The sequence below is a fragment of the Podarcis melisellensis genome (genome assembly GCF_964234715.1).
Source record: "Podarcis melisellensis genome assembly, chromosome: 2".
Lineage (NCBI taxonomy): Eukaryota > Metazoa > Chordata > Lepidosauria > Squamata > Lacertidae > Podarcis > Podarcis melisellensis.
The window spans coordinates 27,184,284-27,200,242 of record NC_138529.1 but is presented as its reverse complement, the minus strand read 5'-3'; the positions used below and the strand labels follow the sequence as shown (position 1 = coordinate 27,200,242).

The following is a 15,959-nucleotide window of genomic DNA, read 5'->3' as shown; positions in this document are numbered from 1 at the left end:
AGGAGTCAAGGGCAGACTACTACCCCTGCCAATATTTTTTTCTAACAAATCCCAACCTCCCAAGTAAGCTTACTTAATAAAGGCAGCAGATCGGGGCTGGGGGCTACCTAGTGTATTACACAAAAGGTCACATTGATGCCTATCTGCCCGCTGAACTGAAGTTGTGGGTGTGTGCTTGGTGTGAGCTCATTCCTTCGGGGCCAAGGTAGCTGACCCAGAGAGAGGCAGAGAAGTTGCTAGATGAGGCCCTTTGGGGGTGAGATAGCTCTGTCCAGGACGACTGTTTCCCTGCTGTCATGGGGAATGAGAGTCTTAGGGAAGTTTCTCTGTACCTCATGCAAATTGCGATACAAATCCATTTCAGATCAACAATTTTTGGGCGATCGGAAAACCCTCTCCTAGACTCACCAAGGTTTGCTCCTCAATTTACTGATATGAAACTGTGGGGTGCTCTCTGGTGAATTTTCACCACGTTCCCAAATGGGGAGGGGGGAGAGGTGGTAACGCTTCTCAAAATTAAAAATTCCAAAGAACAAGCAACAATGAACATGCCAAGTTTCATCAACCCAGTTTGTGTGTAAAGATGGCTAGAAAGATTCATGGGAAAAAGCAGCTGTTTATACTTAAGTGGAAACACGCAGCATATTATTAATTATCACCGACCTCTCTCACTGTAGGAAAATCCATGGCATTTCCAATCAGACACCTGCCCGAAACATGATAAGCCTGTAGGCATTCTTTTAAAGAAATGCTGATTATAGAGGGAAAACTCACAGATACTTTTCATTTCTCAAATAAGACAGACTGTTTGGTGTTGTAATATCTTCGGCAACAAGCCCAGGGGCTTGAACCTTTAGATATCTTGAGCTCTAGCAAGAGATATGGGAGGAGGATGGAATTTTTCCGATGGCATTTACTAGCTTAAAAGCCCATTTCTTGTTTATGGGCATGTCTTCACAGCATTTATTTGGGGAATCTTGCGCTTTTCTACAGGAGCAGTCAATACTCATTGCGCTCCACAGGATTTTATCCCATGCCTCTTCCCTTTTGGGGGGCAAGGTGTAAAGGGAGGAAAAGGTGCCTATGCCTTTTCTAGGGACACTTCCCATACTTCTAGCTCTGCATTGCAGCATTCAGCCAGCAGAACATGAGAAGCTGTTCTATGAGGCTGCCCTTAATCTTGAAAAGGCTGCAAAGAGCAAGATCAAATCCAATGAAACCAACTTGTAGATCTGCCCGCGCAAGAAACAACCTGCTATACCACCCATATAATTAGCCCACCTGGAACGCATCTTCAAATCCAATTAAGTTCTAATATGCAGAGACATTTTTCCCCAGCACCTGTTGACTTTCATATTTCCCTTCAGGGATTTAAATGAAAAACACTTTTTACATTATTATTTTTTAAAGTCCAGTTACTAAAATCTGAATGGCATCCCCTATCGATAAAATTGAACCTTCTATCTTCTCCACTGCAAGTGGTATTTGTAAATCCTGTCCCTCAAAAAAAAAAAAACAAAAAAAAGGTAGGGACTCATGACCCTCGCTACATGCACACATGTAGTGTACTAGCAATTTACATTTTTTTATAGGCCTTAACAAACTTTGGTTGAGAGACAGTGAGGGAAACAATACCTTCCTTGCAAATATTTATTTGGGGACTGATGGAATGAAATGTGCAGGGTGCTACAGACCTGGTTTCCAAAGGGAGCTATTTGCCACCAGAGATAGTACCCTCGTATAGGGGCTCTAACATCTACCCTTGAATTGCTTTTGCAAGATAAGGAAGTGGGGGCATTTAGTTCTTACCCAAGGCTTTCCAACCACACCTGAATACTTTAGCAAGGAGAAACGTCCTATTTTAACCCCTCTCTTGAGGAAGAGCTCTGGTACAAATTCAGCAGTTGGTCTGCAACACTTCTCTCTATTGCCGACGGGATATTTTTGCCTCTTGCAGAATCTTTAAGCGAGAAGCGAATCGGCAAAAGCAGCGGGATGGAATGCTTCAAGGTACAGGTACCATTTGACACTATCATGGTGCCTCACATCTGCTACTTCAATTGAAGTAGAACAGTACAGTGGAAAGAACAAATACAGACAAAGCAAGAACTTGTGTGGAGTTCAAGTGTATTATTTCAAGATCCAGCACTGTACAAATGCGTGGATTGTTCTGAAGATACAGTCCTTATAACTGATCACTCATAACCAAAATGTGTATGCAGAGCCGGTCAATCTATTCAATATTACAAAGATTGCCAATACGTGGCCACTAGCATATCTGGGAAAGGAGTAAATGACAGCAGCAAGCAGCTGCTACAAGAGAACTTCCTCTACCCAACAAGCCGAGGCAAGAAATCTCTGAATGTCAAGGATGCATCTATGACTAAGGCCCTTGGCAAGCTCTTAAATGCAGGAGTGTTACTGTCAAAGCTATTGGTGGGGGCAGGAAAGAGAAATGCTCTATGAAAGCACACTGTCAGGAGGTAACCCTTTATATGAAAAAATAATTAAGATTTAGAGATTAGAGGACAGCAACAGTGCTGGGGCTTTGATCTATGGCTGCAGGAAAGGGGGAAAAACCTGCCTTGCTGGGTCATATCAAGGTCCAGATTTCCAGCCGCAACAGCTAAATGGCTTTGGTGGCTCACAAGCAACATAATATGGTTGCAGCCACTTCACTGTCTCCAGCCTCTGGTAAGCAGAGATGTCGTTCAGCTAACGTGGCTCACAGCTGTGAAGAGACCCCATTTCGGACCCACAGTTGGACTTGAATTATACTAAATTGCAAGTCTGCGGGCAGGATGGGTCTCCTTTCAGTTTTTATGCCATAATTATTATTTTTTTTACTATAATCCATGAATTTGTCTAACAAATGTTTAAAAGCCCAGTGAGTTGCCATCACGTCATTCTGCAACAATGCATTTCGTAAGCTAAAATTACGCAAACTAATGGGTTGGCATTGTGATACTTCCTGTTTTATTTACTTTTGTAATGAATTGCATGTGTCACAGCTGCAGCACTCTATGGTGATGAAAGGCAAAAATGGGGTAATCAGGATTATAGATGACCTAACACTGGGACTTTGTTGGGCTCCCAAATACTCCCTATATGTAAGTGATTGAGGCTACAACCCCATACAGACTTATTTGTGGGGGGTGCCCTAATGAATCAGCGGGATTTTGAGTAGACATGCAAAGGATTACATTCCTAGAGTCTTAAGCTTGCTATATGTACCTTATCCTGAATTAAAATGCACACACATAAACCTCAGCTACACCTTTGGACTGGAAGCAGCATACTTCTGCCACCCTGCTGCTTCAGCTGGGAGAAGTTTTTACAGACCCCAGCGAGAAATGACAGGGCTGCTTGTTACCTGGCTGAGAATGGTTGCGACTGTTTTGACAAGCCAAAAAGCATCTGCCCGTGATTGAGGAAGCCCTGGAAATAGCAATGTGGTTTCAGTCTCTGACTCCCAGATAGCCTGGAGTTTTAGAAGGGATTGGGCTACCTAATAGCACACATGCAGGAGAGTGGGTAGGGGTCCTTAGCCATAGAAAAGGAGACTCAAATTATGCTTAATATACGAGACATTGTTTCCTTAAGTGAACAGTCACAGCAACTACTAAATGAAACCTTTTTTGGGAGCTTTATCAACATACACCATTCTGTACTTCTATGCAACGTGTTGCAAAACATTAAAAAAATTCCAGCTGCGGAAGTACAACGCGTTGTCCAGTCTGTCTGGGACCACCATCCTGTCCGCAGTGCCTTGACACAACTACATGAAAACCTTCTGGGCTGACAAAACTACCTATCCCCAGCACAATTAAATGTGCAAGTACAGATAGGCGATACAGGTCGGTAGACAGCAGCACTGCAGAGAAGGATGGAGAGGCATGTGGAATGACAAGCTGAAATATGAGTCACCAGGGTCACTCTTCCACATGAGAGAGGAGTTGCACCGAGAATAAATGTGGGGAATAAATAGCCCCCATTCTAGTGCCGGCTGAACTGGCAATCCTGGTATTGGCTAGTTTTCTGCTTTCCTCTTAAAAAAGAAATAAGAAAGTAGCGAAGTGTATAAATGGGTTATATTGGGGCCAGAGAAAGTAGGTAGGGGGCAGAAAACTAGTCTGTAGCAATGGGGTACACAACAGGCTATTTGGAGCTAGAAAGTAGATGTTTCATAAGCAAAAGGCAAGCTGGGAACTAGGAAAGTTGATGAGAACATTTCAGTGGATATGTCACTGGAAATCTGGCATAAAGAACCCTGTACAGCTCTATAAATATGGGGGAGTGGGAAGAGGCTGGACAAATATCATAAGCATTTGCTGGGCAAAGGAATCCTGAGTATTCTGAATGTTTCCAACAACCAAGCAAGTATGTGCTCAGCGTCTCATGTCCCTGTCTCAAGGCAACATCAACAGAACATCAGGATTCTCAATTTATACCCAGACTGAATTAAAGGTCTCGTACATATCAAGTGCTCATAACTCAATACCCAGGAGTACTGGTTTTTTAGAAGAAAACAAGTACCAGGCAGCTCTTAATAGAGAGTGCTTGGCCTTCCAGTATTGCCACTGGAATGACTTGACAAGAGGAAACCTGATATATCATACTAAAATCTAGCAGCTGGCAATTCTTTAGACCAGCGTACCATACAAAGCTGAAGCGACAGCCTAAATGCAAAACCGTATCCAGTTTTTTCAGTCTGTAAAAGAACGATGCAAGGGGCAAATGTCTATCGGTAACACAAGTGTCCTCAAGTGCCTTTCATCTTCTACCAACCCCAAACATTTCCTGGACGTTAGAACATCAACAACAACATAACTCACTGGGAAAGATGACATCTTTGCATTGGTCCTAAGATCATATGTATTTTTCAAAAGTCAACAAGGGAGCAGAGTCCTGCAAAAGCACTAAACCTTTGCTACTCTGCTTCAAAGGATCCATAAAATTCAGATTCCCCTTTGGATTCCCCCCCCCTTTTCTTTTTTGGCACGCTGCATTTGATGGAATGTTGAGACATCCATGAAATAAGTCTAGAGCTGGAGTCCTGCGGTGCAGCAACCAACTTCAAGAGCATAAGACTCACAGGGGTGCCCAATAAGATGACAGCCAGATAATGGAAAGTCAAACTTAGCAGACTGGCTGGATGCTGCTTCAGGAAGAAGAGGAGGAGGTGTTTGAAACACCCAGAAACATAAAAATGGAGAACTGCTCTCCATTAATGCAAATTGCAAATGGATGAAAATGCCAAATTTTAAAGAGTGTTCGGCTCTCACAGCTTCCAGTGATTTCATCTGACTATGCTATGATAACTAATGCCAATATATTTTAGGAAAGGAGACCTAAAATTTATAGACATCTAGTGTTATGCGAAATGTAAGTCAAACAACATCTGCTTGTCAGAAGTTCTCTCCCAGCCCTATAAAACCTCTAGGCTTGGTCTCTGTTGACATTCGATAAAGACCTATGAAAGGAACGCAGCGTATTATTCAGCCAGGAAATTCTCTTATTCAGACTCGCAAGGGCAAAATACATTCCAAGCTTAAGTAAGTTGGAAAGAGGATACTGGTTGAGATAGGAAAGAATTGTCTTCTAAGATAGCATACTCAAGCCTCCTACATTCTTGAAAATAATGCAATCAGGCCTTTCTCCATTATAAATGGTTAACCTAGCAACTCTTATTTCCGGTGCTACATGAAGTCACATATACTCTGCCTGCCCACATCCAGCTGAAAAGAAGAGAAATGTACTTTTATCAAGTAATTGATATTCTACATGATGCCAAACTGCTTCTAAGCAGTTTATAAAGCATAAAAACCCATTACAAATTACTCAGGTGTTGGATGTAATAATGATATAAAGGTTGCCTTAATTCTTAGCTAACAGACTAAGTTCAAGGTGCTGGAATCGGTGACAAAGCCCTATACAACTTGAGACTAGGATACCCAAAAGACAGTCTCAGCCATTATGTACCAAAGCAATCATTACACTGTGCAGAAGAGGGCCTCCTGCAGATGCCATCTTATCAGGAAGTCCATTCCACATGGTATCTGAATCAGGCATTTAGCGTGGCAGCACCTGCCCTTGGAATGCTCTCCTGTTACATATCAAACGGGCACAATCTCTGATGTCTTTTTAACATTGGTTGAAGACTTCTTGCTTTCAGCAAGGCCTCCTCAGTGGAAATTTTTTATTTCAGTCAGTCTCTGTACTGGATTTTAAATTGTTTTTATATCTGTAATTGTTTTATACGTGTTTGTATTGTATTGTATTGTACTGAGATGCTTCATAGGAAGTGATTAATACATGAAATAAATAACACAGGGAATCAGACTTTCCATTCCAGACACTCTCTCCATTGGTGGGTGAGGGGAGGAAGTGTTCTTCAACAGCGAGAACAGCTATTTAAACAGCTTTTTTTGTTCTGGTTCTCAAAACTCCTAATGTTCACACCAGCATAAGCCTCAAGCCCTTCACACCAGTCAAATTTCAGCATCCAGATGCAGTTAAAAGCATTGCTGCCAGTGCTGATTTAGTCTTTAAGGGGCCAAAATAAAGAGAGTGGTAAAGACATAAAAGTCTTGCACGGCCAGAGGCGTCAGAAAAATGCCTGGCTCCATAAAGTTGGAGCAAACCTGGTGCTGTTGGTTTTCCTGTTTTGGTGCTTTTTGAGATATGAGTGAGTCATACTTGTTCTCATGGGAACAAGCAATGGCTGGAACATGCCGTCATGGGTGCAAGAGCCTCCGGCCCTGTCCCACAAACACGCACTGATGCGCACCACCCAAGGATGGCTCAAGAGAGAAGAAGCCTGTTATTTACCCTTTAAGCACCTCTAGGCTCACTGAGGCCCTGCAGCCAGTAACGCACTAGACGTGTGGCTTTGATCCCAACATGGGCTTCTTTTGTGCAGCAAGCAACTGAGACAACTTCGTGAAATAACGTTTTCCAAAAGTATAGAAACAATATACCAGGACTGGATACTTTATGCAATGAGCAAAGTTTCACATAGGCACCGCTTCAAGTCTCTCTGATTTTACATACATCACCTCTTCTCTGCCTGCAGGAGTTTAAAGAGCATCTGTTCTCCTGCCCAGCTAGACGACACAGGGGTTCAATAGCTTCTGCTGTATTTAAACTGCTGCTAACCTTGTGAGATAAATGTACTCCACATTACACAAACATTGGCTTCTTGGGGCGGATCCAACAAATTTCTAAAAGCTCTTTCATGTGAGTGCTTAACCCATACACACACACACACACACACACACACACACTCCAAAAAGCTCCAGTGCAGATCTCTCCTAATTTTCTGGAAAGGTAGTTGTGCTGGTTTGTAGTAGCTGGCTGCCAAGAGACCAACCTTTAAAAAGCTTTTACCCCAATAAATAATTTAGTCCAAGTAGCTCATTAACGTCTTCCTGTTCTGGGCATGTTATAAACCAACACTGCAGGACAACAGCCTCCCTTAGCTAAACCCCTGGCCTGGATCAAAATATATTCCTTCATCTCACAAGAATGGGGCGTTGAGTGTTAAGTGCTCCTAATACCACAGTAAGGACAGAATACGGAGAAAATAAGGCAACCTTTTGTTCTGAACCACAGGCCCAAAGGAGGGTCTGTGCAAAAAATGGTTTGCTGCAGGGATAGCAAAGGAGGATGTCAAGAACGCCAGAATAGTGCTATATTAAAGGGAAATGTAAGCTTTCAACACAGCCTGCAAACCCCACAAAGCTACTACAGACGTGGGTCAGACACCACAGCAGTGAGGTGTCGTCATGACTTGTCTGCACCCAGAAAAATATTCATTCATTACTTATACAAATGATAGCATGCATCAGTTTGGCCAGAACCTCCCATCAATCCACCTGGCGCCATGAGGGCACAGGTGGCAACTATCCAAGGCTTACAGATAGCTTCCCTCTCTGGCCCAACAGCCCAGCACCCCAGATAAGCACTGCATCAAAGCGAGCCAACTAGCATATATTAAAAGGAAGGGAATCTATAAGCATATGTGAGCTCATCCTTGCAGCAACTCCCCATTAAAGGGCATTTGCAAGCCTTCTGAGACAGTCTCACCTTCGGTTCAACACACCTGCCTTTTACGAAAAGAACGGTAAAATAACCTTGACAGAGTGAAAAGTTCAAAACGCAGTGAATGGACTTCAAAAAAGAAAACATTTTATTTTCAGAACCTTTGGATTATTTTGCTCCTGTGTTTTCTGTGAATGAATATGTAAAAGGTGACCACAAGTTGTTCCCGCTAAGTTGTCATAAAGTCATATGGCATAAACAATATCTCTCCCCTACTGTACAAGGCAGGAACTGAAAAGTATAGAAGTATAACCAGCCAAATAAAATAAGAAAAGCCGTACTTGACGACTAAGGCTGTGCTTCGTATTCTAACAGGGCCAGAGCCTACCAGAGATATTCTGGCATCAAGACAATGTCTTAACGATCCTTTATGAAGCTGTCACTCACAAAATCTGTGATAAAGTATTGTCTAAAGAGCCAGGTCTTCCACATTTATCAAGGCGCAAATGGTCCTTAAACACAGAATTTACTAAACTTTCCAGTGATTTCATTACGTTGCATCTGGCTCAAGGATTATTGAAACACTTGCCTGAATTCCAGAGTATATTTCCGAGCAGCCTGAATTTTAAAGGCTCAGTGATCAATTCAAGTGACAGCTATATAGCCAGGCAAGGTTGTATTCAAAGAATGTAGAAGCAATGTAATTTTGAGTCACAAGCCATAGCTGGAAATTTCTGTACTGCAGGATTGAAAAGTGTAAGTGAGAACCCTACACAAAATGGCTTCGCACTGTACAAGTAAACAGAAGTGGGACTGATAGCGGAGGCCTTAGTAAATTCCCATTCCGGAGTGCCACCGTCAACACTTTGTGCATTGGGTGTCGGCTGCACATACTAATTACTGCTTACAAAATGCTGCCATCTTAGGGAGACTTTTGCTGAGAGGATAAAAAAAACCCACAATACTAAAAAAAGAAGAGAGTAATCAGATTTCAGTCTTCTAAAGTCTGCTTCAGAATTTTCTGGTTTGGAAAGCACACATACACACAAAGTGAAGTACTGAAAATATCTCAATTTTTTTGTTTCTTGAATAGCAACATATAAGGCAGACATAAGGGGGGGAAGAAAAATGCTGTCTGCTTGTACTAACAGAACAGAGGAATTATTTTTATCCTACCTGCTGCCCAATCTTCTGGATCTACCCATGCCTTTTTTTACATTGTTCTCCACTCAAAGCTCTCATCCTCCCTCCCTCTCCCTCCCACCACGAAATTTACCTTCTCTGAATCCACGTTTTCTATTTTGCTACTTGTCACTATGCAGCAACTGATGCTGCTCACCGGGTGTCTTATAAGTATATCCTACGTAACAAAAACTATTCTCGCTGACTGTCAGAAACCTGCAGCTTTTATTGCTGCATCGTTTTGCTTCACTGAGCATCTCACCTAAGCATAATTGGGCAAAGGAAACAGCAAACATTAGTCAGGAATCCGAACTCAACAAGAGGGGTGGCAGTCACAGCCAAACACAAGTGGCATCATTAATTCAGAGGGCCCGATAGGGGGCACAAAGTAGCTTACCTCTGACTGAAGCTGAATAGGATCTGGAGTATGATAGGAGGATTTTCAAGAAAAGGGAAATTGAGCTTATTTATACAAGAAACTATTGCAAATCTGTATTTCCATACATATTGCTGAACTGCTGTTTGCAAGCTTGTGTGTGTATGTGCAAGAATGCATGCTCCAAATTATACTCAGTCAATACAACAGCTTACTGTTCTGATGACCCCCTAAAACAGGCATAGGCAAACTCGGCCCTCCAGATGTTTTGAGACTACAATTCCCATCATCCCCGACCACTGGTCCTGTTAGCTAGGGATGATGGGAGTTGTAGTCCCAAAACACCTGGAGGGCCGAGTTTGCCTATGCCTGCCCTATAATGTCAAGGTTCAGAGGTGTTGTTGTGGATCCGATAGAGACAACATCAAAAGCAGCAACTGTGGAGCCATGGCAGAATCTTGACTTAGGTGGCTCCCCAACGCTGATGCACTGCTCTGAACAACATGGGCCAAACATGCCAATGTAGACAGGAGATATGACTCAATGGCAACACCTTCCAATGCCCTGGGCAGACAAGACAGGTTGTCTCCAGAGCTAGGTAGGAGAGGAAGGAAGGGGGTGCCAGGAAAACTGCTGCCCATACAGCAATCAACCCAGAGAAAGATGATAGAACAGCTAGTGCACCTTTTTCTTTGACAGCTAGCTTGGGCATGAAAACCCATTAGCCTAGGCTTCCAACAGCCTTTCAGGAGAAGGCTAAGCACCCTCCCAAGGGCAGAAGGAAATTCCAGACGTTAAGTATTGGGAAAGGGCCACCCTCCATGGCTTGCCACTACTGTTTAGTTACCTTACAGAAAATAAGAGAATGAACCATACCCCTTTCCCAGAAATGGGAAAGGACCACATGTCAATGGAGGTTATCCACACTTGCCTTATAGAACACATCAGGCACATATTGTTCACTGCTGGATTCCTTTGCATAGCCGAGCTCTGGAGCATCGCGGCATGGCAACAAGCACTCGTCACGTACTAGAGCCATGCACTGGTTGGATACCTGGTAGCCCTCAAAGTGGACTTGGTTGTCAGGACCACCTGGAGATAAAAGGTACCTTTAAGACACTCAAGAAGGAGAAGGTATATATGTACACAGGTTGTAGCACACTCAAAATGGATATAAGATGTCGCTGAGCCAATAAATGTAAGTTCATCAAATCCAGATTTTCTGCCTTAAGTATAGTCATACCTCGGGTTGTGAACGTGATCCATGCGGGAGGGACGTTCGCAACCTGCAGCGCTCACAACCCGCAGCGCCGCATCAGCGCACGCGTGTAACGCAATTTGGCGCTTCTGCACATGTCATTTTGTGCTTCTGTGCATACATGAACACTGGAAGTAATCCGTTCCTGTACAGTGATACCTCGGGTTACATACACTTCAGGTTAATACACTTCGAGTTACAGACTCCACTAACCCAGAAATAGTACCTCAGGTTAAGAACTTTGCTTCAGGATAAGAACAGAAATCATGGTCCGGCGGCGCAGCGGCAGCAGGAGGCCCCATTAACTAAAGTGGTGCTTCAGGTTAAGAATAGTTTCAGGTTAAGAACGGACCTCCGGAACGAATTAAGTACTTAACCCAAGGTACCACTGTACTTCCAGGTTCGGTGTGATCCACAATCCGAAAACTCGCAACCCACAGGGCTCGCAACCCGAGGTATGACTGTACAAAGGACTCTTCTTCTGAGTCTGTATTGGCTTAAGAGTTTCAAATGGCAAACAGTACACAACTTTCCAAGAGAGGTATCCAGATAGAGGGGATTTGTTAAGAAGTCACATAAATGACTGCATACAGTGAAGAGGTCACATGTATTTGCACAGTTTATACATTTACACCCGCAAATAGTTTTATGTTTTACTGGGTTTCCACCATTATCAGAGAACAGTACAGTGCCAGGCCAGGCCACTGTTATTTTTATGTTGTGCTGTAGACTTTTCTTGTGCATGCAGCACTAAGCAACACTTTCTCATACAATCAGGAGATTTCAGCTTCATCTCACAGTCCTCATCTTAGCAAAAGGTACCACTGAAAAGCTTTATTAAATATTGCACATGGAGGGGCATTTGTCAAGGAGATTCTTAAACCAAAGGAAAGGAAAGATGCATATTGTTTATCAGCAACTGCACCTCCCACCCCAGTATAAGATGTAATGGGAAGGCAGAATGACTGGCTTTAATTCATGCACACAAAAAACATACGGTTTTAACATTATTAACATAAGCATTTCCAAATAACCAAACTCCATTTTGGGGAGGGGAAGGAGGTTTCCTCTTCAACTAAAGTTGAAAACACTCAGGCTTAAAAACAGAGAATGGCGGCAAGGGCATACATGCAAGCCCCAGTGCTCCTGGGTTTGCGGGGTTTTTTTAGCCTGCGAAGGGTTCCTAAGCACATGCAGTTAGAAACCACCTCATGGCCAAAAACACTGTTTTCTTTTACTGGTCTCAATTTCTGAAAAGCTTGCTGCTTTAATGGAGTGGAGGTGGAGGGTTATGAAACATTTCAGGTGTTTGCAAAAGAGGCTGCATTTTGTTTTGATTTACCTGTAGCCACCACAGTGAAAAACTTGGATCCAAAGTGACCATCTGGGGACAGGCGGCAAATGTTTGGGTGCTGATTCTGAAAATGCCCAGCTGTGATGCACTCTTCTGCACTTAAGAAATAAGCATCCTAAAGAAGGCGAGAAGGCAAGACACTGTTAAAGAGACGGAGCCATTGCACAAGTGGCATTTAAGGTAACCCAGAAGTGCTTTCTAAAATGAAGCATGGATTAGTAACTTCTAAATCTAGCACAGATGACCATCTTGGAAAATCATCACTACGCATAAGCACTACAACCTGCAAAGCTTTAGTTTCAGCAAACAATTCCTATCATACTAGGAAAACCAAGCTTTTTAAAGGAGTTTTTTAAAACGAGAAATAAATCAGGCAAGTTTATTTGGCTTCTGGTCGCTGAACTTTTAGGACACAGGTTTTATGAGCTCTCTTTAGAACTATGACAACTAAAAAATTTACTGGTTTTCAGATTCGCGGAAGTTAAGATTGCCCAGAATCTAACGAAAGTCTACAAGCTGAGGTGAAAAACATCTTGAGCCTGACATATGGTCCAAGGTCTTCATGCTCACATCTGGTTGATGTAAAGAACGGAGGTGGCAAATTTAGGGCAGAAGGAGAACCCAGACAATAACTTCCCCGTGAAAGGTTAATTTCCCCAATGTGTGATCAAACTATAAAATGAATAATGCAATGGGGTGTACTTCATCATGAGCAAGCAGGCTGTTTTAGATTTCTGCCTGATTTTCACTATAGTGGAAGTAGGCAAAGCCTACTATTAGCTTATGGTACTTGGTTATGGTCACAGAATAGTGGTTGGTTGAGATAATTCACTATGGAAGGTCCAAGTAAGGGCAGCAAATGTGTTAAGTCTGTCTAGAAAGAGGATTCAGAAGACAGGAGGAAAACTAGACAGAAATTATCCAGCAGAGGGAAGCATTAACAATAATCAGGTATGTGGAACATTGCTATGTGCTGGGTTGAAACAAACTGCAGAATAAGAGCTTGCTTCCTGTGACCAATGCTGCGGGAGATTTGGAAAATCAAGGAAGGTATACAAAAGCACTCTTGTAAGCTTAGATAGATACAAGAACAAGTTACAATGGGATCTTATGGTATTGGCGCTGCTGAAACATTTTAAAAACAAGCAAGATGAAGTGAAGTCGTATTTAAGGGAAAGAGAACTAGGATTTTGTGTTTGTAGTGCACCTTCGCCAGGTATCCAAGAATCCAGACAGATTTCAAACCATCCTGACATCCTATCCGTACAAAGCTCCATTCTAAATCATTCATGGCTCCTCTAAATTCCCTCCAAACTCATGCATTATTCTAATTTTAATAAAGAAGGCCCACCCTTAAAAGCAAGGCATCAATCTACACACATAGTTCTCTGCTTAAGGTGGTTCCCCCCCCCCCCTTCAAAGCCTGCAAATAAAAGAGTGCAAGGACAAAAAAGAAAAAGCTCGCTTCTCACCTTGTTCCGGCTATACCGGACAGTCCCCTTCCGCGTATCCTCTGAGACCAGATCTGTGAATATCCAGCCAACCTTAAAACACAAATGCTCATTTTATTCTTCTACCATTTTTTTTAAAGATGACCTTCCCACATTGGTACAAAATGTTCTTGGCTAGAGGAAGCTCTTAGAGAAAGCCTGCTCAACAGCAGCCTGAAGGAAATTGCTCCCTTAGCTACACAGACCTCATTTGAATACAATTCACACATTTGCAGAGACAACTGGTGAGACAGGCAGTTTTATGCCTCCTTACGGAAAGATCTGGAGACTGCAGGGATTCTCCTCCGCACCTTGCCCATAAAAATACATTTACTTTTCTGTGTCCACACTGTAGAGTCAAAAGCAGTTCACAGAAGTGCTCTCAAGGTATCAAGTTTCTATGCTGGTTAATCTAAAAGGGAACCCTCTCAAATTTCCTATTTCCTGAATCCCACTTGATCATGCTAAATAAGTGCAAGCCTTTCTGAAATGTAGATCCATACAGTATTCATATCCATTGCTCACTGTTCAAGCACTCAGTTGCTGTTCAGATGTTGCTGTTACACTTGCAACAAATATCAAGAGCTAAACCTGATATGCTTTGTAGATGTTATTAGTGATGATCTGTATAGCAAAATAACCATAAAACCAGGATAAAACAAAAGCTAGATTCAAACAAAAACAAATTGTTTTGTTTCTTAAACACAGATGCCTTATATAAACCCAAATTGAATGACTAATCTGCCCTATATGACCCACTCAACCCTTTTTGGAGGGTGAGGAAGCAATGTATTTTATCCTTTATTTTTGCAACACAAGCAGTATCTTCATAAAGGCAAGAAAACTAAGTATGGATCTGAAAGGCATCTGCGTAAGGGTGGTGTCAGGATTTATTAAAAAGCTGACAGTCTGCAGATTAAGGAGGAGATTTCCAAGAGGGGAAATCTTCTCTACCCCAGTCATATCAGAAAGGCACAGCTGGGGCACTGTTTAAGGAGCTGCACCAAGATTCCTGCTTCACCTGCCTTTATAATAAACAGCTGATAAGCAGGAGCCTGATCAGCAGACTGAGGAATTCAAAACTATGCGACCACATCTGCATGTGCTACTGGCAACACAGATCTGCTTAACTACACCAACCCACACTTTCCACTCAGTTTCATATTGGCTCAGGACTATGCAGCAGAAAAAAGCTGCACAGGTCACAAAACCTCCAGTACAGCCTGCATGCTGAAACAACACTAGCCCAATTAGCTTCCAACAAACCAGATCCCGTACATTTGCCAACCTTCCAGCTCCTTTCAAAGGTTTTCCCCTATATCCTGGCCCACACACGTTTTTATTACCTTCCTCAGGCCCAGCTTGGTTGCAATCTCATCCACAATCTCCGCCTTTGGGTCTTCTAGGAGTTCCAGACTGTTTTGTGTACCAATCTGAAAATAAAGAGAAAAGCAACAGAGAACCAGTTTGCAAACAGGGGTGGACATTTAGCATCCCAAGGAGACAAAATGTTTCATTCTCGAGAAAGAAACGATAGGAATGTCAGGAGAATGAATATTGACAAGCTGCTGTGTCTCGCTGCAGTTACATTGATACGTGTGACACCAGGCTTTTGACTGCTGGTTCTATTGAATATTAATTTGAACAAACAATGAGCTATGCTTCTCTACGAAAACCAGTCATTTCCCAACACATAACTGTAAAGAAACCTACATTCTTTCACCCGTAAAAATCTAAGAGGAGGCCTGAAGGATGAGGCTATGACCCATCTAGTTCAATATCCTGTTCTCACTAGTCAAGCAGATGTCCATAGGAAGATCAGAAGCAGGACTCAAGCTCAGCAGCACTCTGCCCAGCTGTGATCCCCATTGGGGTTGCATCAAATCTTCTTAAGCAAGGAGCAAATGAAGTATTTTTAAAAAAACAAAGCCTCTTACAAATTGTGTTTAAAGCTTGTGATCTAGAAATCCTTCTAGTATCTCACGCATTGGCAATTTTACCCTCGCCATCACTGTTTGCTTAACATTGGATTCCTTACCTATATAGGGCACCCAGCAATATTTTTTTGATGGATGGACGTTAATGTGTCACAAGGTATTAATTAATTTTAAGTTAAGCCACCTGACCCACGACCTTTTATTCTCTAGTCTCTAATTTACAGATTTCTTATCTTCTAGTCTCTCCTCCCTTTCCAACTTCAACACTCTTATCTAATTCTGCCCTGCTCCTTAGCTTCCTACTTATCTGACTGAAAAC

General features: G+C 42.6%; 1 protein-coding gene across 1 annotated transcript in view; it reads right to left on the bottom strand.

Moving 5' to 3' along the window:
* The window catches only part of NPLOC4 (NPL4 homolog, ubiquitin recognition factor), a 49,074-nt gene that overhangs the window by 11,286 nt on the left and 21,829 nt on the right, over window positions 1–15,959 (bottom strand). Inside the window, exons 9-12 of the mRNA XM_081899711.1 lie at window positions 15,050–15,136; window positions 13,686–13,757; window positions 12,202–12,328; window positions 10,533–10,693 (exon numbers count right to left, since the gene is read on the bottom strand). Coding sequence (XP_081755837.1) covers window positions 10,533–10,693; window positions 12,202–12,328; window positions 13,686–13,757; window positions 15,050–15,136 — 447 coding nt within the window. The remainder of the gene's footprint in view (window positions 1–10,532; window positions 10,694–12,201; window positions 12,329–13,685; window positions 13,758–15,049; window positions 15,137–15,959) is intronic.